Source organism: Colobus angolensis, unplaced genomic scaffold, assembly GCF_000951035.1.
Source record: "Colobus angolensis palliatus isolate OR3802 unplaced genomic scaffold, Cang.pa_1.0 Scaffold126, whole genome shotgun sequence".
Taxonomy (NCBI): domain Eukaryota; kingdom Metazoa; phylum Chordata; class Mammalia; order Primates; family Cercopithecidae; genus Colobus; species Colobus angolensis.
The window spans coordinates 409,442-433,204 of NW_012113808.1; the positions used below are offsets into that span (position 1 = coordinate 409,442).

At 37.4% G+C, this 23,763-nt stretch overlaps 1 protein-coding gene across 1 annotated transcript in view; it reads right to left on the reverse strand.

Annotated features, from left to right (window-relative positions):
- Positions 1-297: 297 nt before the first annotated feature.
- The window catches only part of TSNAX (translin-associated factor X), a 38,371-nt gene continuing 14,905 nt past the window's right edge, over positions 298-23,763 (reverse strand). Inside the window, exons 5-6 of the mRNA XM_011933298.1 lie at positions 5,436-5,563; positions 298-2,280 (exon numbers count right to left, since the gene is read on the reverse strand). Coding sequence (XP_011788688.1) covers positions 1,903-2,280; positions 5,436-5,563 — 506 coding nt within the window. The 3' untranslated portion in view covers positions 298-1,902. The remainder of the gene's footprint in view (positions 2,281-5,435; positions 5,564-23,763) is intronic.

Here is a 23,763-nt window from a genome sequence, read left to right on the forward strand (position 1 = left end):
TGTAAAACATTTAGCCATCCATTATTATTGGACTTTTAACATTATAAATTTCACTTCAAGTGGTAGAAGGAACAAAAAATATGTGATGGGACTTTCGGCAGTATATCTTAGAATAGATATTCTAATAAATATTTGTATTAAAGATGAAAAACATTACCGCACACAATGCCATCATAGTAAGCATTTTAAAGCGAGACACTTGGAGTATGTTTAGATTGTCTCCCATCCTGTAGTGAGTTGACTACAGGTGAGTTGGGAAACCAAAAAAGCCACCATCACTAACACAAACAAACAGAATTTACTAGGCATGTCTATATTTTATTTTCTTTAGGTGTTTTTCTGGAAAATTACATTTTCAAGGAATCAGCCCTTACAAACAGAGCTAATCTTTCAAAAAATAAAACCCAGTATCTAGATTCTCAAAACTTACAAAACCAACTGAAAATGTCTGGTTGTCATGCTCAAGTCAATTTCACATCACAAGTAATCATCTACAACTAATTTCAGTAGGCAAATTCCAATTCTAAATATTACTAATGATTACCATTGTTATTCTCAACTGTGTTGACAATTGTCTTATTGCTGAATTGTTCATAATACATTTTCTTTGGCAACTTTATTAACACCACGGGACAACTAAAGGTCTGGATTAACTTAGTATTTCAAAACTTCATTATAATTATTTAAATGTAAATGCTAGACTAAGATTATTTAAATTTAAATGCTAGATTTAAATTATTTAATTTTAATAAAATTTAAATTTAAATGCTAGAATAGGAAAGCCTCCAAACATGCCTAATATAACAAAAACAAAAATTGCTAAATAATCACTACTAAAAGCATTTCCATTGTATGTACAAGCATATAATTCAACTTAACTTTACCAACAAAAATATTATAATTCAGCTCCAATTCTCTATCAGACCTTCTGTGATAAAAAACAAAAAAATAAATGGAGAAAGTAACACCTGGGCACCTGTCAAATTTTTATGGAAGGTTGTTTTGTATAAATTTTAAATGGCCTAAAATCAGACAGAATGTGAATTTTTCACTATAATACTTTATAAACTTGTACTTTCTTTTTTTTGGATGGAGTCTTGCTCTGTTGCCCAGGTTGGAGTGCAGTGGCACGATTTCGGCTCACTGCAACCTCTGCCTCCCGGGTTCAAGTGATTCTCCTGCCTCAGCCTGCCAAGTAGCTGGGATTACAGGCACATGCCACCACGCCCAGCTAATTTTTGTATTTTTAGTAGAGACGGGGTTTTGCCATGTTGGTCAGGCTGGTCGTGAAATCCTGACCTCATGATCTGCCTGCCTTGGCCTCCCAAAGTGCTGGGATTATAGGCGTGAGCCACCACGCCCAGCCTAAACTTGTATTTAAATTATATATTGATAGCTTATTCATTTTTAATTCTTGTTCCATGGAATAAGCCTATTTTTGAGGCTTGGCACAATATTAACAAGAAATTTAAACAGGAAGCTCAAGACCAGAAGTTTAACTAAAAAATCTTTTCTATATATAATAAAATCACCAACTTAAATTACAAATTGCTTCCACTAAAAATTATCACTCCAAACTTCAGAAAAAGTAAATTAAGATAGGTTATGGCAAAAAGTGCACTGTGAAGCATGTTCACATTACAAAGATAAATGATAAAGGTTAACCAGCAAAAATTCAAAAAGGCATATATGCAAACATCTGTACGCAAACTTTCATGAATAAGATATAAGAAATGATTCATTTGGCTAATTTTATGTACAGCTTGTATACAATTTAAAACAAGTACAACTGGATATGTTTCTATGTAAAAGCCACAATAAAGTTAAATGAAATACTAAATAAGTCTTACAAATTGGTCTCTTGGGAGTTCTCAAAAGAATTAGTAACTGAATAATGTTATTCTAAGAAATACCCTCTTCTTGATCTATCATTTCTGTTTTAACTGAAAACACATCTGCCAACATATGTTTTGGAATTTCTGACCCTCTGACTTTCAAGGCATAACAAGCATTCTCCACTTTGGCCAAACTTTGTTTCAAGGTATACAGCTTCTTAGAGACCTCGTAAGGTCCAGTGTTGCCAATGAATGAAAACCCATCATAAACTTGACGTAAAAACTGGCTCACTTCAAAAGGGGTATCAATGTCCCCATTCCCCACACTGTTAATACACATCCGCATCAATTCTCCAGTTAAGTCAGCCACTCCCAGAAGGTAATCGACAGGTGTGACTCTCAGTCTCCAAGTACCAAGCTGCTCATCCTGTGTATCAGAGGAAGGCTGGTTTAAAAAAAAAAAAACAAGACTGTGAAAAAGAGTGAATACAACATGTATCACATTTATTATAGAAGTACAAAATCAATAGCAAATCAGTCATACTAATTTTTTCTAAATAAAATAAATCTATTTTGCTTAATAACCATTTGGGATGTTACAGGAGGAATCTGTGCCCTGGGTAGTGAATTGAACCATACGACTTCAAGATGCTTTTGAAATGTATCATTATGAAACCAACTATTTCCAACTCCACTTGACGTACAAAATAAAAATATTCTTAAATAAGGCTTAATAACTTTACTGCAGGACAATTACTTACTTAAATGGAAAATCATACGGCCCTCCAAGTGTGTGATCCATTAATGTTTTCCTAAGTTGCCCAGTCTTTTTCTGGCCTCTTATCTTTCCCTACTCAGCACTGACCATCACAATTTATTATTCTCTCACTGCATCCTCAATTCCCTTAGACTGCTGTATTTTCTACTGCACCTACCCAGCAAAAACAGAATCCTCAATCAACACTAAAATCTACTCATTAGTCCTTTATTCAGGTGGCTGAGTACCACTCACCGAGTTAAAAAATGGTAATCACAACTGCAGAGTTTGTACTGCTACAAATTACTCTCCAATCCGTTTACTTATCATTAGATGGTTCTCTCTCCACCCTCTTCAAACACGATTTCAAACCTTTCACCCTCAGTGCTCTACTCAAATCCCAAACCTCTTCACTTTCAGTAGACAAGCTTGCCCAACTTCACTGACCTGGTCTCATTTGCCAGCTTACCTAGCACAATTTCTCACAACTGCCTTTATCCCTACCAAAAAAAAAAAAATTTATATCCACACCCATCTTTACCTTCTATCCTCCAGTCTCAGATGATGGTTGTCCCTCCTCTTGTTTGAGGTTAACTCTTCCAAATGACCTTGACCCATCTCCTCCCACCTCTTCCAGGACCTTGCTTCATAAGGTGTATGCCCTTGGGCAAGTTATTTCATCTCTCTAAACCTCAGTTTCCTCATCTGTAAAATGGGATAACAGTACCTACCTCAGAGGTTTATTTAAGGATTAAATGAGATAACATTTACCAAGTTCTTGGCATAATGCCCAACACAAAGTAAATATTCAACAAATGCTAGCTGCTATCATGATTACTATCATCTCGCCACATCAATTTCCCTCCATTGAATTCTTTCTGGTAGAGACAATGCCTAAATTGCTATTAAAAGACTGTGTATAAAAGGGTAGTTGAAGTTGCAGTTACATCAAAGGACATTTTAGGTAGTGGGAACTACAAAGGTGTGCAGGTAAGATTTGTGCATTTGAGGAACTAATAATTCTTTTGATTAGAGTTTAAAGGAAGTTACATAAATGTAAGCTGAGAAGAGGGAGACAGCTTTATTAAGATCACACTCTTTGCTATGTATCTAATATATGACTCCTAACACTGAACTCTGCAGAGACCATCTGGTGCAACGTCCTCATCGTTTAGCATAAGAAATCAGGCCAGAGAAACATCACAGGTAATATGATGTTGAGCTATGGGAATATGATGTTGAGCTATGGGAATATGATAGCTAGTTAGTGGCACTATTGTTTCCGATCTATTTTTCTGCACATTTGAAATTTTTCACAAAAAGTTTTTTAAATAAAAATTAAATAGTTTTGACAACATTCTCAACAGGCAAGTCAGAGCAAAATACCTTTCCCAATCAAATTCCCAGAATTTTCAGCACCACGCATCTTTAGCACTAAAACTTATTTATGAACATAGTCTTAATTTGTAACGTGTGTATGAATATCATAGCCCCGTAATCTTAAACTAATCCAGTACCTAAGTCCTGAAAACAGTACTCTGACTCTCAATTTTCTGGCCTTTTCCCCAATATTTTCATTTTGATACAGAGAGAACTTTAAAGGAAAGTGTGGCAACTTCCCTAATATTATGTGAGAAGCAGGGTCAAATAGGCCTATTTTATTTACTTCTTTGTATAATTCAGTCTACACTATACGAATAAAAAATATGAAGAAATTTTACTTCTCAAAATGAATTTCCTCCTTAATACACTTTGTATAATTTAAAAAGTTAATACATGGCTTCCTTAAAGTAAGTTATACCTGTCATGCCAAATTAGTCTCATTTGTTTTAATATTTTAGCTGATATTCAAGAAAATATTATTTCTACAGTGTCTTCCATCTCCTGCCTACCTATCCTGAATATATGGTGTTTTTAAAAGTAATTTTAAAAAGACAAAAAAAAGAAGAAAATTTGAAAATTTTATTTAATTTGATCTTTAAGTGTACTGGTGGTATCTCTGAAAGTATCAAATAGTCAATACAGCTTACCTTATTGCCTGAATGTTATATCTTGAAACTCAGAAGGAAAAAAATAGTATTTGTTTAAAAGTCAAACTGCAAAGTTTTTTTTCTTAATTCAGAAAAACTACATAAATCTCAGATACGAGCATTATTGAGTAAATGATTAACAGCTCTCACTATATAAAAACTACTTTATAACAGGAAACTACTGAGCACTCCCGTGTCAGGTGCTATATACAATGTATATTACGTGTCAGGTGCTGCTGTATATTGCTTAATTAATAACCTTTAAGTCAAATCCTTTAAAACAACCCTTTGAGGTAGGTACCTGATGCAAGGGATCCCTGTAGCACACTGTGAGAGGTGCTGGGAGAGCAGACAAGGGCACAGGCTTGGATTCAAAACCTAACTTCAAATCTTAGCTCTGCTACACTTTTCAGTTGTGTGGCTTCTGGTAAGTTACTTAACCTCTCTAAAAGCCTGTTTCTTTCTGTGTAAAATTAGAGTAATAATGCTTACCACATACAGTTAATACAAGGATTAAATAAGATAGTGCTAAAGGGCAGGTGAAAAATAGTAAAACCAAAAGAGGACTTAGAGTAAGCACTCCATAATGCTTTAGGTAAAGAGCATTGCTTTCCCAATATGCCCAGAGTTGTTCTTGTTCTATCCACTAACTGAAATATTTAAAAAGACCATTTCCTAGTTGAGACTCTACAAAACCACACTTTAGAAAGAACATTCCCATCTCAGTCTTAGCATAAGCCAATAAATCTACTAGAATCATCATACTGTTACACAAATTATATCATAAATGTGAAATAAACTTTAAATTCTCACAGTTTTATTTTCTTTCCCATTGTCGTCAGTCGTAAATATCAATTGTTTATTAATTTCATCCATACTAATTAATGATCGTGTTTTGATGAAGTGTTGAAAAGAGACAGCTTCCACATATTCCTGTAGTCCTGAAAACACGACAAAGAAAATTAACTAAGAATAAGCACTTAATTAGTAAGAATGTAATAATAAAAAACTTCAAATTGATCATCACCTAGCTCAAAAAAAAAGCTTAATGGATGCCTACTATAATGCCAGTACTAGACTAGATACTTGGAATAGAAAGAATGGCATGGAGGCCGGGCGCGGTGGCTCACGTCCGTAATCCCAGCACTTTGAAAGGCCAAGGTGGGTGGATCACTTCAGGTCAGGAGTTCGAGACCAACCTGACCAACATAGCAAAACCCCATCTCTACTAAAAATACAAAAATTAGCTAGGTGTGGTGGCGGGCACCTGTAATCTCAGTACTAGGGAGGCTGAGGCAGGAGAATCACTTGAACCTGGGAGGCGAAGGCTGCAGGCTGCAGTGAGTGAGCTGAGATCATGCCACTGCACTCCAGTCTGGGCAATGAGAGCAAAACTCCATCTCAAAAAAAAAAAAAAAAGAATGGCACAGATGGTGGGAACTGGCACTGAACAGAGCAAACATTCCTGTGGACAGCTCATATATAAATGTATTCAGTTTCTTCTTTCTACATCATAAGTCATTAGTCTTAAAATTCTACTTTTTCCTACAGAGAGAAATATCAAAGATTTTTAGGTTTGTTTGTTTTTTTTTTTTTTGGAGACAGAGTTTTGCTCTTGTTGCCCAGGCTGGCACGATCTTGGCTGACTGCAATCTCCGCCTCCCAGGTTCAAGCAATTCTCCTGCTTCAGCCTCCGGAGAGTAGCTGGGATTACAGGTGTCCACCCCTACGCTTGGCTAATTTTTGTATTTTTCGTAGAAACAAGGTTTCACGATGTAGGCCAGGCTAGTCTTGAACTCCTGACCTCAGGTGATTCGCCCACCTCAGGCCTCCCAAAGTGCTGGGATTACAGGCATGAGCCACTGTGCCCAGCCAGAAAAAAAAATTTTTTAAGAGTTTAAGTAATAAGGATTTAAGAAAAGTCTATTCTTGCTGGGCGCGATTGGCTCACGCCTATAATTCCAGAACTTTGGGAGGCCGAGGTGGGTGGATCACCTGAGGTCAGGAGTTCGAGACCATCCTGGCCAACATGGCAAAACCTCGTCTGTAATAAAAACACACAAAAAATTAGCCAGGTGTGGTGGCAGGAGTCTGTAATCCCAGCTACAGCTACTCGGGAGGCTGAGGCAGGAGAATCGCTTGAACCTGGGAGCTGGAGCTTGCAGTGAGCCGAGATCGTGCCACTGCACTCCAGCCTGGGGTACAAGAGTGAGACTTCGTCTCAAAAAAAAAAAAAAAAAAGGCCTATTCCATAAATTTTGATAGACTTTAATAAAAATTATACAAATTAATTTTTGTTGCATTTTGCTGGTTAATGAAGCAATGATTCAAACAAATAAGACACAAAATTAAGAATCATTTGGGCCGGGCACGATGGCTCATGCCTATAATCCCAGCACTTTGGGAGACTGAGGTGGATGGATCACAAGGTCAGGAGATCGAGACCATCCTAGCTAAAACGGTGAAACCCCCGTCGCTACTAAAAATACAAAAAAATTAGCCGGGCATGGTGGCAGGCACCTGTAGTCCCAGCTATTCGGGAGGCTGAGGCAGGAGAATGGCGTGAACCCGGGAGGCGGAGCTTACAGTGAGCCAAGATAGTGCCACTGCACTCCAGCCTGGGCAACAGAGTGAGACTCTGTCTCAAAAATAAATAAATAAATAAATAAAAATTTAAAAAAAAAACAATCATTTGGATCTTTCTTAAAGTTTTAATAGGCAAAATCACTTTAAGTAATGTAGGTAAAAGTGTCAAAATACTGTTTATCTCTTAATAGTTCAAAATGGATCTAAGACTAGGTAATTCCTTTCTGCTTTGGTAGTTTAAACAAAAAAGAGCTATGCAATACAGTTTTGTACAAGATAGAAACAACTCTTGAAAAGTAAATTTTGGTAAAGATCAAAATGTAACTATAGTTTTAAAATTTTTTATATAAATGTAAAAGCCACACGTGCAATTTTGTTACATGTCTACAGTACTATACTTTTCCAAGTGTTTTAAGACAACTACATTCTATAGCCACAATTTGCAATATTATTTTATTATGTCTTAATCTGAAAGGTGATACAGGGAAAAAGCATTTCTTAATTATAATTATTGTTAGGTTAAGAAACTATGTCTTTTTAGGGGTTTGTTGTAAAAACAGCAAGAGAATACATTTCTGATTATGCAAAGAAAACTCAGAACTTAACAGGTCATAATAAAGTTCTCTAACATTTTTTATGACAGAGTCCTGCTACTTACAAATCTCCCCCATCTGACACTACACTTCTGGTCTGCCGGCAACAGTGTTGGGGAGGCTAATAGCTGTAGTATCATCACACCAAACGCCAGGCAAAGGTCAAGGATACCAGGGAAAATGGGTGGCCCTGGTTTTGGTAGCACTAAGAGGAAACTTAACTAAATGAAAATATCCTGACTCATTCTGAGCTGCAAATGATGCCCAAATATAGGTCAGAAGGGATAATTTGTTTAACAAACCATAATGTTCTGAGCAATTAAACATTAACAAGATTAAGTTTAACAAAAGAGATGATGTCATTTATATTTATAATTTAAAATATTTTTAATTAAATGTTTAATTTTTTGAATTATTAGTTTTATGAATAGGTGACACCATCCAGTTCCCCCCTCAAAGAAAATCGCTCTCATTTCCTTCTAAAGATAATTCATGCACAAAAAAGCAAACAGCAAAACGTAAAGATCAATAATCACATCTCTATGCTCTAATGTGGCTAGCCTCTTATGAGCTAAACAAGAAGACATGCACAAAGATTTACATACAAGGATGTTTGTCATTGCGACAAAAAAATTTTTTAAAGTTAGAAGACCAGTAATAGGTGTATCACTTGTCAATTTTTGTCTCTTAGTTCCATTATTTCAGAAAAAAGAGGTGGATGCTTAAAGCACGTCTCCTATGCCAGCTGGCAATATATTAAGCTTTGTTGGTACAGGGTGCTAGGTGCTCAAAGAACTGTAAAGGAAAGAGCTCTCTGCCTGGTTCTGCTGTGCCCCTCTTCACAGCCCTCTGAGTGTGGGGCAGCCAGCATTCCAAGGTGGCCAGCAGCAGGTAGTACCTGCCTGGGGACAGCTTCTTTTGTACTCCAGAGAATGCCTTTCCAATAAACTGCCTCCTTGGGCAGGGAATTCCTTTCCATGGCACTTCCCATGGACAGCTTCCCAGAGGTTCATCAGCACAACAGCCCAGCAAACGTCTCTGCCATCTGATGGGCCATGCCCACACTCTCCAGCATGGTCTGGACCTCATCCTGTGAAGGGTGAGGGTGGGGTTCTGCCAAATTTACTTCCTTGGGTGCTCTGCCTCCACCCTAGGGGTAGAGGCTGCTCACTCTATCTGAGATTCCAGTACTCTTTAGAGTTCTCTTTTATAATCCCCTATACAGTTAATAAGTCTGTATGTTGTATTTAACTTTCCCTGTTCATATTACTAATTTCTGTTTCCTGTGTGGACCCTGATGAATACAATAGGGAATTAGGAAAATAAATAATGGTATTACTTCTTCAGCCCTATTACCTATAGAAGGTGTTCCATTTTCTGTGGCCAGTCACTGTATTAGGCTCAGGATCAAGATTCAGTACCAGCTGGGAGCCTCAGATGAATTTTCCCTTTAACATACTAGGTGTTCCCACTTTATGTTCTATACTGAATGCTTATAGAAATACTGAAACATACTCAGATCTGTCCTATCCATAGACCCTATCTTTCCTCTCAACTATTGCTCCATCTCTCTCCTCCTCCTCAGAGCTAAGTTTCTTGAAGTAGCTGGCTATATCATTTCCTCAATAACTTCATCTCACACTTCTCAACCTACTTCAGTCTAGCTTGGGTACACCTCTAAACCAAAATAGTTCTTGCTAAGATGACCATAATAAATAAGACTAATGGATATTTTTTTCCATCTTAATCTCAGGAGCATTCAGCATTTTGGGCCACTTCCCCTCTTTAAACAAGTTTTCCTTTGATTCCTTTGACAGCATCATCTCCTGATTTCCCACTTTTCTATCTCTCTAGCCATGTCTTCTTAAGTCTCTGCCTCTAGTAGTCCTAGGCTCCCTCCAGTTCATCTACACTTGGTTTCAAGTAACCTTGCTGTCCTTAAACTTCACATCTCTGGCCTACAGGCACACATACCCAAATTAATATCTGACACCCTTATCAAAGATACCTCAAAATCAACACTTCCAGCAATGAACTCACTATCTTCCTTCCAAAGCTGGTTCTCTCAGTTTTGCCAATTCTAAGCATGTCCTGGTCTCTCCCCATCTATTCTTGACCTCTTCTCATCCATTCTCACACTGCAGACTGTTTGCCTTTTTAATACGTAATGATGACCACATCATTCCCCAGTTTAAAGCCCAAATAGCTTCCCATGGCGCCCAGAATACAGGGCAAAACCATTAAAGTAGCTTATAAGACCCTGCTTAATTTCACCCCCACTTACATTATCAGCCTCAATTCACGCTATAGTTAAGTCATAACTCACAAAGGCTTACATTTCCAAGATGGGTACATAAACATATGTCTGTATGCATGTTGAGCAAAAAATAGCACTGCTTTGAAAGTCAGAAACAAACACAACTGGCAAGGTGCTTGTCTCATACATGGCAATAGGTAGAGAGGGAAACAGTATAAAAACTAAGACGGTGTCCGTTGAAGGCAGTACACACATATTTTCCTGAGCCTTGAATAATATTAAATTCAACAAACGGGATAAACAGCATTACATGGGAAGGGGGCTGTCATTCTCCCCACCCTGCCCAATGTAACACTGTTTATCCTATTTGTTAAATTTAGTATTATTTCATATGTAGCTGTTGATAAGACCGCAAACACTTTAGCAACAACATACCACCAATATTCTGTATCATTCAGCAGTGCCTTGTTACAGAAGCAAGTAGCATTTCTGTTTGGCTGCCATATAGTTTTATTTCATTAAAGTACTTTTTTTTTTTTTTTTCATATTTCACTGGAAGAATAGTTCAAAATATTCCAAATTTTAAAAGTACCATAGAGATCATGGCATCTAGTACTTTTACAACTGAGGCCCAGGCCTGGAATTTAGTTGTACCTAGCTGATTTTACTAATTACAAATTATTTTTAAAAATAAATTCACTAAAACCATTTTCCATGCTTTGAATTGACTCATGGACAAAACAACTTTTTACAGCTAATGAAGGTGAATAAACTTTTTTTTCCATTGACAAATGCGTATTTTACCATATAATTGTCTCCATAATTGTCATCTTTGTTCAATAACATTCATTCAGAAGCAGCAGTTTTAAAAATACTACTTTGCTTTTTGATTGCCCATTGTTTTTCTTTCCCCTCTTCCCTTGTGGAACTACGAAATTTAAAATTATTCATCTTTTCTTATCCAAGGCTCTGTGGTTCCTCCCTTCAACTAAGCTCCATTTCTACTCTTGCATGTCCAAAAACTCCTTAAGGACTGTATTCAACAAACGGTCATCTACCGTGGGACAGTATCCTTAATTACCACAGAGAACCTAGGAAAACAGGGATTTCCGTCTTTCCTTGAGCAGGAGCAAACTCTAAGACATGCTTTTACTCCAATCATCTCTGTAAGCCAAATACTGCAATACAGCAAGCAATATTTGTTCCCAAGAAAATGAATTATGGCATCTTGCTTAAAGAGCTGAAGTGGTTAGAATTCGTTTGATTTTTTTTAAAAATAGCAGTTTCATTTTATTTTTTCTCTGGTTTTTTATTGTGGTAAAATAAACATAACATTTACTAGCTTAGCCATTTTTAAGTGTACAGTGTAGTGGTATTAAATACGTTCATAATGTACAACCATTATTACCATTCGTCTCCAGAATTCTTTTATTAATCTTTCCAAAATGAAACTCTGGACCGAGCATTTCTTAATCTAACTCCCCATCCCTCCTCCCCTCAGCTCCTGCCAACCACCATTCTACTTTCTGGTCTCTATGATTTTGACTAGTCTAGGTACCTCATGCAAGTAACAAATATGGTATTTGCCCTTTTGTGATTGGCTTATTTCACTTTGCATAATGTCTTCAAGCTTCATCCACGTTGTAACATATGTCAGAATTTCCTTCCTGTTTAAGGCTGAATTTTCTACTGTATGCATATATCACAATTTGTTTATTCACTCATCTATAGATAGACTACTGAGTCACTTCCACCTTTTGGCTTTTGTGAGTAATGCTGCTGTAAACATGACTATTCATACCTGTTCAAGTTCCCGCTTTCAATTATTTACAGGTATCACCCAGAAGCCCTCAACAAAACTTTTTAAAAATAAAACAATAATTTACTAAGTCTTGAATGTCTACTACATGTAAGAGTATGGATCTGGAACTTTACATCCATCTATTTAATGCTCACTAATGCTCACTATTGTGTGACTGTATTACTATCCTTAATGAACAAATTGGCGTACAGAGAAGTTAAGAAATTCAGCCAAGTCACACAGTAAATAGTGAGTTTCTAGAATTCAAAAGCTCACACCCTTCCCACCTTACCTACTTCTTTACAGTCATCTCCATATAAAATATACCCATTTTTCTCAACATTTTTCCCCACTAAATTCCTGGTTCAGCTTTTCTCCATGTTTTGCTTAACCTTATTCTGTAGTCTTCCAAACACACTATATACTTTCATGATTCCATGTCATTCTGTGACTATGAAGCCTTCTCTCACATCTTTCTCTACCTACAACAATAGTTTAAATGTTTTAATACACCCTAATCAAGGCGGTACTTGTCTCTTCATTCTCACAATATAAAACTTATACTTCAATTAAATGTTTCAGTCAGTTTTAGATTACAAACAGCTGTCTGATCACCTATTTTGCACCCTAGAACTCTGACGGTGGGGACAAGGCCCAGATGACTTTGCTCCTTGGCCCTCTCCCAAAGATAGCAACTCATATGTACAAGAGACTCAACTGTTTTCCGTAAATTCCTTCTAATAATCTGTTTCTCCTCACCAAAGTCTATGAAACTGTAAGTGCCTCAACAAACAAAACTATTTTAAAATTAGGTATTCAATTATTCAGTTGTACTTAATTTATAATACTTACTAACAAGATCAGAGTTCAAACTGATGAAGAGCAGAATCTGAGGTCTTGATTTATTTTTTAATAGGGAAAAGAGAATATGGAATAAGAGTCCTCAAACTTTATCTTTGGTGTCAATCTCTATTAAATGTGGGTAGGTGTCAGATATTTAATTTTCAAGTATATCTAGTCATTATTTCAAGTATATCTAGTCATTATATAAGTTGTTCTTGAAATGTGTTAACAAAAGTTACTTCAGAGATGAGGTGGCCATTTTTGCTCCAGAGAAATTAGGTTTCATGGGCCGGGTGCGGTGGCTCACACCTGTAATCCCAGCACTTTGGGAGGCCAAGGCAGGTGGATCACCTGAGGTCGGGAGTTTGAGACCAGCCTGACCAACATAGAGAAACCCCGTCTCTACTAAAAATACAAAATTAGCCGGGCGCTGTGGTGCGTGCCTGTAAATCCCAGCTACTTGGGAGACTGAGGCAGGAGAATCGCTTGAAACAGGGAGGCGGAGGTTGTGGTGAACTCTCGCCATTGCACTCCAGCCTGGGCAACAAGAGCAAAACTCCGTCTCAAAAAATAAAAAATAAAAAAGAAAGAAATTAGGTTTCATGCTATAACGTTGAGAAAGTTCAAGGACATCTGGCCCAAAACACTGAAAAGCATTTTTGGTCACATGTAGGTAAGAGGATGTTTAAACAAGTTATGTTTCAACCTGATAAAAAGGACATCCGCTATTTTCAGTGAATAATCCCCAAGGTGAAAATTTTCAACGTACTGCTCTATTCCATCAAACAATGCCTTCCCCTTCTGTCTTTGCCTTGGATAAAATCCAATTAGAATTATTTACAGAATCAGCTGCCAGTAAGAGAGAAGTCTGTACGTCGCTTTTAGGTAAATTGTTATTTTTTTCCTTGTTCTATTAGAATATGTAACGGGGAAATCCAGTTAAAGGCTTCTGATTATTTTTACATATTCCTTTAACATCTAAACAATATGCATCCAGTCCCACTCTCCACCAAAAACTATATATAAAGGCAAACAGATATGACACAGGTTTCACTATAAATTTGAACCTCACATGTCTCAACTTTGTTTCTTGGTTTTTAATGCTTTTTCAGAAATTGTTTAACATATGATTTGTCAATTCTGTTCCTAGGTATATACACCCAAAGGAGCTAAAAGCACGTATTCACACAAAGACTTGTAGGCAAATACTAAGAGCAGTTATTATTCACAAAGGCCAAAAAGTGGAAACAACCCAAAAGTCCACCAACTGATGACAGATTAACCAAATATAGTATATCCATAAAACAGACTAAAACTCAGTTATTAAAAAGGAATGAAATAGAGATACATGCTCTGACATAGATGAACTCGGAAAACATGCTCAAAGAAACCAGACACAAGAGGCCATATATGGTTTGATTCAATTTATATGAGATATCCAGAATAGACAAATCCATAGAGACAGAAAGTAGATTAGTGGTGACCCGGGGCTAACCCTGGTATTAGAAGGGGGAATGGGGAATGACTGCTAATAGGTAAGAGGTTTCTTTTGAGTGTGATGAAAATGTTCTGGTATTAGACAGTGATAAGTACATAACCTTGTGAAAATAGTAAAAACAACTAAATTATTCAATTTAAAAGGGTTAATTATGTGGTATGTAATGTCTCAATTTTTAAAAATTGCACTTGGAACTATTTCTCTGGGTACCACATGAATTTTTAAAACAAGTTAGCATCACCAAAGCAATCACTGAAATGTTAAAATGAAATCAGATTTATAATGGATTCACAGGCCACTCTGCTAAAAATCTACTTTCAAATACATGAACTGTACATTGAAAATAAATATATCTATATGCCTCAGCTTTGTAAAGTATGTGTGCTTATACTACCAACAGTAAACTCTAAATAGAATTCCACTAATTTGAATTTTGTCTGAGTAGGGTTTGTTTTGTTTTGTTTGAGACAATCTGGCTCTGTTGCCCAGGCTGGAGTGCAGTGGCACGACCTCGGCTCATTGCAACCTCCGCCACCTGGGTTCAAGCGATTCTTCTGCCTCAGCCTCCTGAGAAGCTGGGATTACAAGTGCCTGTTGCTGCACCCAGATAATCTTTGTAGACAGTTTCACCATGTTGTCTACACTTGTCTCGAACTCATGACCTCAGGTGATTCGCCCACCTCGGCCTCCCAAAGTGCTGGGATTACAGGCCTGGGCCACTGTGCTCAGAATGGGTCTTTTTTAAAAAAGAGACATGGTCTTGCTCTGTCACACAGGCTGCAGTGCAGTGACACAATTGTGGCTCACTGCAGCTTCAAACTCCTTGGCTCAAGCGATCCTCATGCCTTAGCCTCCCCAGTAACTAGGACTGCAGAGCAAGCAACCATGCCTAGCTAGGCTGCTTTTTGTTTTTTTTTGTTTTGTTTTTTTTTTTTACTTTTTTGTAGTGACAGGATTTTGCCAAGTTGCACAGACTGGTCGCAAGTGATCCTCCCATCATGACCTCCCAAAGTGCTGGGATTACAGGTATGAGCTACCACTTCCAGCCCTAAGCAGGGTTTTTACATTAGCGCTGAAGAACGGGTATTGAGCAAATTGGTGCCACTGAGTTTTTATCCAAAATGAAAATAAATGTTAAAATTTAGTACAATATTACAGATTAATTTTGCTAAATTCAAGAAGGGTTAGGAACAAATATTTGTTAATGGTTATATGTCAAACAAAGTAAGAAATGCTTTCCATAAATGTATTTTATTAAATTTCCAAAAAATCCAGGAGGTAGCTATTAATGTTCTCATGCTAAAGAAAGAAAGCTGAAATTCAAATAGGTTGTATACTTTGTTCCAAGATTACAGAGCTATGGAATATTAAAACATAAAAGCCCAGGTCTGTCTGATGGCAATGTCTATCTCTTTCTACTTCACCTCACTGAGCAAGTCTTATCTCTTATAAGGAGACCTCACAGACTAGAAAAGTTAATACCAATCTGAGGATCTTCTAAAATTGACTTTACTAATACCAAAGGACCACATTCTCTTCCTATCTTGCTTAATTCTTATAATAATCATTTAAATAACTCATCTGCACTTTCAACTACTTTGTCCCTTGGAGTCATATTCCAGGTATTTTAATAGGAATATAAAGTGCTATATAAATAAATATAAACCCCAAACTTTAAATATATTTTTATTTTCTTAATACACTAAACTATATTTATTATAGAACTGCTTACCAATTATTCCTCAAATCATTGATAATTCTCAAATCATTTCTTAATTTTTAGATGCTGTTGGAAAGGGCTTTTGATTTGACTTCCCTTTTCTGAGCCATGATTTGATATGGAGAGTGTCATCAAACTCGTCCTACGACCTCCTCCATCAAAATGACGGTTATCAGGTAACTAGGTTCCTGCCAATGGAGGGGATTCACACAGGCCTGCCCCCATTCTCAGCTTCTAATTCCCCTGACCATTCCTTTAGTCTCTGTTCCTCTCTCATCACACTCTCTCCCCCAACCAATGGGGGATGAAGGGAGTAGAAGAGGAAAACGAAGGAAGGAAGAAGAAAACAAAGAAAAGCTGTGCTCTCACTTGCTGGGATGCCTGCAGTCCTGTGATGGTTATCAATAAGGCTCCCTTCCCCCAGACTTTTTCCCTTCTGTGCAGAGACAGCCACTTCTCTTTCCACCAGGGGGCCATGCCTCAAATAAAGCAATGCTTCTGAACCCACCTGAGATTATAAATGCAGCCTGAGAGAATATGGTCTGCATGAAATATCTGTTTATATCCCTGGCTCCCAGAAGAGTTGTCAGACACTATTTGCTTTTCCCGTTAAGGCACCTCTTCTTGGGGGTTTACAAAAGAAGTCTACAGCTCAAATGCACAACACAAAACCACCCACCCCTGGCCTTAAAAGCAACTCCCCGGTCCCTCCACTCCAAAGTAACATTTGTAGCTCATCCTCTAGCTGCAGTGCACAAACCAAAAAGTATCCGTTATGGACTGAACTGAGCTGCCCCAAATATGCAGAGCATATGTTGAAGCCCTAACCTCTAGTACCTGAGAATGTGAGTGTATTTAGAGACAGGGTCTTTAAAGGGGTGATTAAGTTAAAATGAGGCCGCTGAGGTGCACCTTAATCGAACATGACTGGAGATGTAAGGAAAGATTAGGACACACAGAGACAACAGAGATGTGTGTGCATGTGTGCACAAGGCCATGTGAAGACCCAGGGAAAAGACGGCCATCTGCATGTCACGGAAAGAGGCCTCAGGGGAAATCAAACTTGCCAACACCTTGATCTCAGACTTTAGGCCTCCAGAACTGCAAGACAATAAATTTCTATTTAAGCCACCAGTCTGTGGTATTTTATTACGGCAGGCCTAGTAAACTAATATAGTATCTTGGATTCAGTGCACCTTTGGCTTCTGAGATAAACCACATGCGCTGAAATTTGTATTAATTTTACTACTCATAACAGTTGACAATATACTACTTACCAACAAGCACAGAAGTATGTATTTCTATTTTAACAACAAACATGGCCACAATAATGCATTAGGCTGCTTATCTTTTCCTACTTCTCCCACTGTCATCCTGCTGCCAAATAATGAGCACAACCCAAACCATGAATTAATCTAACTTTCTGCCTCATTCATTCCTATTGCTATACAGAAAGGATTATATTTACTGCTCAGGTAAATTTTCAAAAATGATTAACAATAACTATTAAATATTCCTGGTTAAGTACCCATCCCCATTACACTCAGAGTCATTCTTTTTTTTTTTTTTTTTTTTGGCTGGGGGCGGGGACGGAGTCTTGCTCTGTCTCCCAGGCTGGAGTGCAGTGGCGCAATCTCGGCTCACTGCAACTTCCGCCTCCTGGGTTCAAGTGATTCTCCTGCCTCAGATGCGTGCCACCATGCCCAGCTAATTTTTGTATTTTTAGTAGACACGGGGTTTCACCACGTTGGTCAGGCTGGTCTCGAACTCCTGACCTCGTGATCCGCCTGCCTCAGCCTCCCAAAGTGCTGGGATTACAGGCGTGAGCCATCAGAGTCATTCTTAAATCTCCAGTCTCCCATCAATTCCATACCATTTCCCCACCACATCCCCTTTTCTCAGCACATGACATGAAAATAAAATGGAAGTGACTGAGCAAGAATTTTCTCAATTCCCTACCTCTATACCCATCGTAACTGCCCATCTGGAAAGAGGGAGCTGTCCTGTCACATAAGGCTTAAGCTCTGGATCCCATCCGCAGGTCTTGATTACTCAGGGATATTACTCCCTTAAATATGATATTGTATTTTCTTTAGTTAAGGTTCCAAGCCTTTGGTTTTATTCTCACTCTACACTCTCCTTAGACAATCTTATCCATGTCTTTAAAATTAACTACAATTTATGAGCTCGTAACTCCAAGGCTGTAACTACAGATGCATCCTGAGTTCCCTAGACCTACAGATCAAATTGCCTCCTAGGCAGCAATCTGTACATCCTAAGATTTCCAATTAATTTTATCCAAAACCCATTCCACCTTCCTGTTTTCTCCACTTAATAACATTCCTATTCATCCAGTTGGCCAAACCAGAAACCTAAAGGCATCCCCAGACTATTCCCTTTATGCTTTTTAAAAATAAACTGTCTTTTAAACACATGCCCCTTCCTCTCTATTCCCACTGCTAACACTAAACTTGAGGCCCTATTCATTTCACACCAAGAAGGACCACTACAGCTGCCTCACCTCTCTGCCTCTAGCTTCCCACTGAATAAAATATGGTAACAGCAAAACAGAAAGCAGAGACTTGAAGTGAGGATGTCCTAGGTTCTAAAGCTAATTCAGTCTCTTGTGAGCAGTGTGAACTGAGATAAGTTTACTCATTTTACTGTGCTCCAATTTTCTCATCTGTCAAGTGCATCCATCTGTTTACATAGCAGAGTTTATGTAGAATAACGTATCAGTGTCTAGTATAAGGGCCCTGTGTATCTGTTTACTAAACTATGAGAAGAATAAAAGAATTACTGCCATTAATTTTTGTTAGATAATATTTTATAATGTCTTTTTGTTCCTTCGATTTGTTTTCCCTTTTATTAGCTTACAATTAAAAGGGGATGTTATTCTTCTAAAATGTTATCCTAAATCAATATGTACTACGATTCTTAAATACTTTTTGGTTTGCTAAGAAGTAATAGCAAATTGGCTGGGCACAGTGGCTCACGCCTGTAATCCCAGCACTTTGGGAGGCCAATGTGGGTGGATCAGTTGAAGCCGGGAGTTTGCGACCAGCCTGGTGAACGTGGTGAAACCCCATGTCTACTAAAAATATAAAAATTAGCTGGGCATGGTGGCGTTTGCCTGTAATCCCAGCTACCTGGAAGTCTGAGGCACAAGAATCACTTGAACCTGGGAGATGGAGGTTGCAGTGAGCCCAGATCACGCCTCTGCACTCCAGCCCGGGTGACAGAGAGAGAGACTAAAAAAAAAAAGAAGTACTAGCAAACTATATTAGCAGAACATTATTTGTATCCTACGAAGCCATAATAAATTAAGATAGAGTATGTCAAGGAACAAGGATCTCTCTGACTTGGTGCAGTATGTCCAAAACTGAGTAAGACACTGTTTCTTCTTCTCCATGTTGCCTATTTAGCCCTATCCTTATCAACTGGCAGACAGACCTCAGGTCAAAAGAATAACCTTCTGAAACAAGATTTCAGAAAAGGAATGGGAATGCTCAGAGATGAAAAGAGAAATTAGACTAAAAGACCATCATACATTTGGGACAGTCCAAGTAGTGTGTACCAGACATTTATCTAGAAAGAATATTTACAAACCAAGTTTTCATAACCCGGAAAATGCCTATACACAGATTTTCTCGTGGTCATAGTAGTCATCACAAAAGCTCACAGTGTGAAATATACACTTACTAAATTGTGATTGAAACAAGTCACCAAAAAATGCCTAACGAGTCATCTGACATTTACATGCAACCCTAAACTGTTTCTATTTTACATAATTACATTACATAAATTACGTAATTTGGCTCACTGCAGTGGCTCACGCCTGTAATCCCAGCACTTTGGGAGATCAAGGTGGGTGGATCATAAGGTCAGCAGTTCAAGACCAGCCTGGCCAAGATGGTGAAACCCCATTTCTCCTAAAAATACAAAAATGAGCAGGGCATGGTGGTATATGCCTGTAATCCCAGCTACTCGGGAAGCTGAAGCAGAGAATTGCTTGAACCTGGGAGGCGGAGGTTGCAGTGAGCCTAGATTGCACCACTGCACTCTAGCCTGGACAACAGAGTGAGACTCTGTCTCAAAAAAAAATGCATAATTTATGTAATTACATATATGGGTAAAATTAAGGATGATGAGAGTCTTTAACAAGATGCAGAATCTTCAAGAAAAAGCCTTTGACTTTAGATAAAACTGTTTAAAGCACTAGATACTAGCTATCAGAGATGGATGATAGTCAGAGATGGATGGATAGATACTCAGAAAGTCTATCAGAGTAGATAAAACAAGTCAGATTCCAATTTCAATGCTATCACTCACCTTATTTACAAAATTAGGTAGTACAACTAGAAGTCTTCTCACCAGTTATAATATCACTTTCAAACAGACAAATGAATGCTTTCAAACAAAAGAAAAATCTATTCAGAAAAAATTTTTAAATCAATCAACAGGCATATACCTGAATTTTCTATTACACCAAAAGAACATCAAATTACCATATCAGGTAGAGAAAAAGTAACTATTCATCAAACATATTTTGTTTTCCTTGGCATGCACAGAGACCATATTTCCCATTCTTCCTTAGAGCTGGTGTGGCCACGTGACTAGCCAACAAAATGTAGGCAGAAGTGCTCTATGCCACTTTCAGGGCTCGTGCATAAAATCCTCAGGCACCATCCCCAACTCCTCCCTTTTCTACAATCTGTCAGCTATATGTTGATGCCGTGGCTGATCTTGGAAATCATGTACCGGTAACAGCAGAGCCCCACAGAGCATGGATCTGTGAATAACTAAGTGGGCAGAGCACAGTCACACCACCACCATAAAGCCTGGTCTTCAAGAGAGAAAGATACAATTTCTATTTTGTTAAGTCACTGCAACGTCACAGTTTATTAATCTGCTTCTGCACTTAGCTTTACCGTAACTAACCAACATCTCTGGTACTTCTCTCTTAATCTCACGCATTAACAGACAAATTCAATTTTTAGCTATATTATTCCATCCACTACACTCTTCCTACTGTTACTCCAAAAGCTTACAGAGATTTGTATCATAGTTCATTTTTCCAGTGAGCACTCAACATTTTGCCAACATGCTGAACCTACATCTAATTTCTCTGTACTGCTATAGCTTTGGAACTTCCCTAAACATTAATATTGATCCTATTCCTGCTAGTATGTCTAAGAAATAGCTCCTGGAAACATGCTTTCTTTTGGAAGAAACAAAAAACAGTAAAAATGTAAACTCATGAAAGCAAATCATCAGATAAAGCATATGGCTGGGGAAAAAAAGCCTTTTAAATTTGGTTTTGTTCTTCATTCTTTCAACATTTATATTTACGGATACTTGTTAGGTGTCTGGGATATATAAAGTGAAAAACAGGAATGAAATCTTTGTAGAGATTTACAGAGTCTACATTCTAGTAAGGGAAAGAGAGATAATGAAGAAATATATAAGGAGATTACACGTTAGAAGTTGAGAAGCGCTATGAAAAAAAGGGCCACAGTGTGTGCTGGGTGTATGAGGAAAACCTCAGTATTTGGGGTAAGCAAAGTAAAGCCTTCACTAGGAGTTAGGTTGTAAAGTCAAGAGGTAAATGAAATCCATCTAGGAAGAAACCAATGGTACTACCACAGGCTAGCTTATGACCCTGAGCATAACTTGTGAGCCTCAATCTCCCCACTTGTGAAGCGGTAAAAATATCTATGATTTAGAGGTATTGCAAAAACCTATGAGATTGTGAATATAAAGAATAGTGGCTAAAAACATATCTTAACTGGCCCTAAACATCCACTTTACCCATCACTCACATTCTTGGATAAAAGAATTAAAATATTAATTAGGATATAAACTTAGTTTGGTGTAACGAAATGTCTCAAAAAATGACAATTCTTATCATTATCAGTGATATAAACTAAAGAAAAAAACAGTATTTTTTCTCTGAAATGGAGGACATTTCCCCCACAACTGTTAATTTTTCAACAAGAGGGGAAAAAAAAATGGCAGGACACAAATTTTTTTAAGTGACTTATTTCAAGCAACTAATTATTTGTTCATTTGTTTAACCATCCCTTGGGACAATCTGTAATCTACTCTGATAAGAAATGTGTAGAAAACAGACCTGACGTTGTGTTGTTGTTCAATTATTAAGATACTCAAAGTTTGAGCTCACACAAGTATCCCTTAGGGAAATGCTCTGCGTGCCATTAGCACTATTCTTAATGAGGAAAAGCACAGAACTCCTTTAGTTCATTGCCAGAATTGTTTTATCTTCAAGTCAAAAGAACAACTATTTGGAGTAATACCAAAACAAGCATTTAACAATTACAAGCAGCAAGCTATTCATAAGCATCATATTGTTAATGCTAATCCAATTATAAATAACCTTATTTTATCAAATAAAGTATCTGTCGGCAAAATTTTCAGTCCTAGACACCTCTTTACTTGACCACTTTATTTCTTAACTTTAACAAAAAACATCTTTATTGCTTCAATTCAAAGAATCTCATTTTAAAGACTTTTTACAGAAAAGATATAGAAAATCCTTCATTATTTTAATCCACGAGTAAGTTATCTTCAAAGAAAACTTACAAATCATAAACGAAGGCCTAAAAGAGACCACTGGGCTTATAATAATCCTCAATGATACAGTGAAGTAGGAAAATCTGAAGATGGATCATTCCCATTTTATTAATGTCCTATCTTTCCAAGAGTACAGCACTTCCTTCCTGAATTAGGAAATACTCTACTGAATATTTCCCTCTCTGCTTTTTCTCTCCATTTCTCTGTTCTGTAAGACAATGTATAGCTTTCTAGGTTGCTTCTGGTATCATTATGTATATGGTCTTCGCCCTTATTTAAACTCTTTATCTTTATACTTCACTGATGCATGAGGATATACAAAATAGAACTATGGGCCAAGTACAGCAAATCTGCAATGCCCAATTATGTCCCACAGATATTTGGGGAACTTGATGTTGCCACAATTAGTAGAGCCTAATCATGCACTAATAAGGAACTGAGAAGTTTAAACATGAAAAACATCATTTTTCACATGAGGACCAACATTGTGGGGAAAATATATGAATTTTTATTAAAATACAAGTTTTACGCAGATTGAAGTCCAAAGTGAGAACAATGGTGATCAGCTTTTATTATATTTATTAACTGTCACGAATTTTTGCAAGATAGGCATACTACATGATGATGTGATAGAAAAAATGATAAAGATTATGGAAGTTATTCACACTCTTGCCTTCAGTCAAGCAGGTTAATAGGATACTTAGGAAAAGCTGTAGAATTGGATTTCTGTTTAATACAGACTTTAGACTATACTGCTGCTTCAGTTCAAGCACTTTCCAGAAACTAAGGGACCTAACTTGGTCCCCCACCACCACCAACACTGCCACTCAGTAGCCCTCAAGATTACACACGCATACCTATGTATAGCAGAACTACTCTGTCTGAAATATTTTCCTGCTATGAATCTATCTGTAGTATCGTCACAGCTACTATTATAAAGATATTCTCGTGTTTTCTGCTAAGCTTGATTTACCTTTTACTTCACCCTTCTTCCCACCAATACTTCTGATCTTCTCTCCCACTGCAGCCAAATCTGTCACACTTTACAGGCTGTGTCACTTTACAACAAACTAAATTCATGAAGTCATCTTTATTATGTGTGCTATTATTAAAAAAATCAAATAAACTCCTGATATTAATAAATTATGATGGCAGATTGTATTTCACTTGGTAATGTTATAATGACTCCTCACAGACTGTTTTACACTTCAGTTTCCAACAATGCACCCTCGGTTTTAACTAACGTATG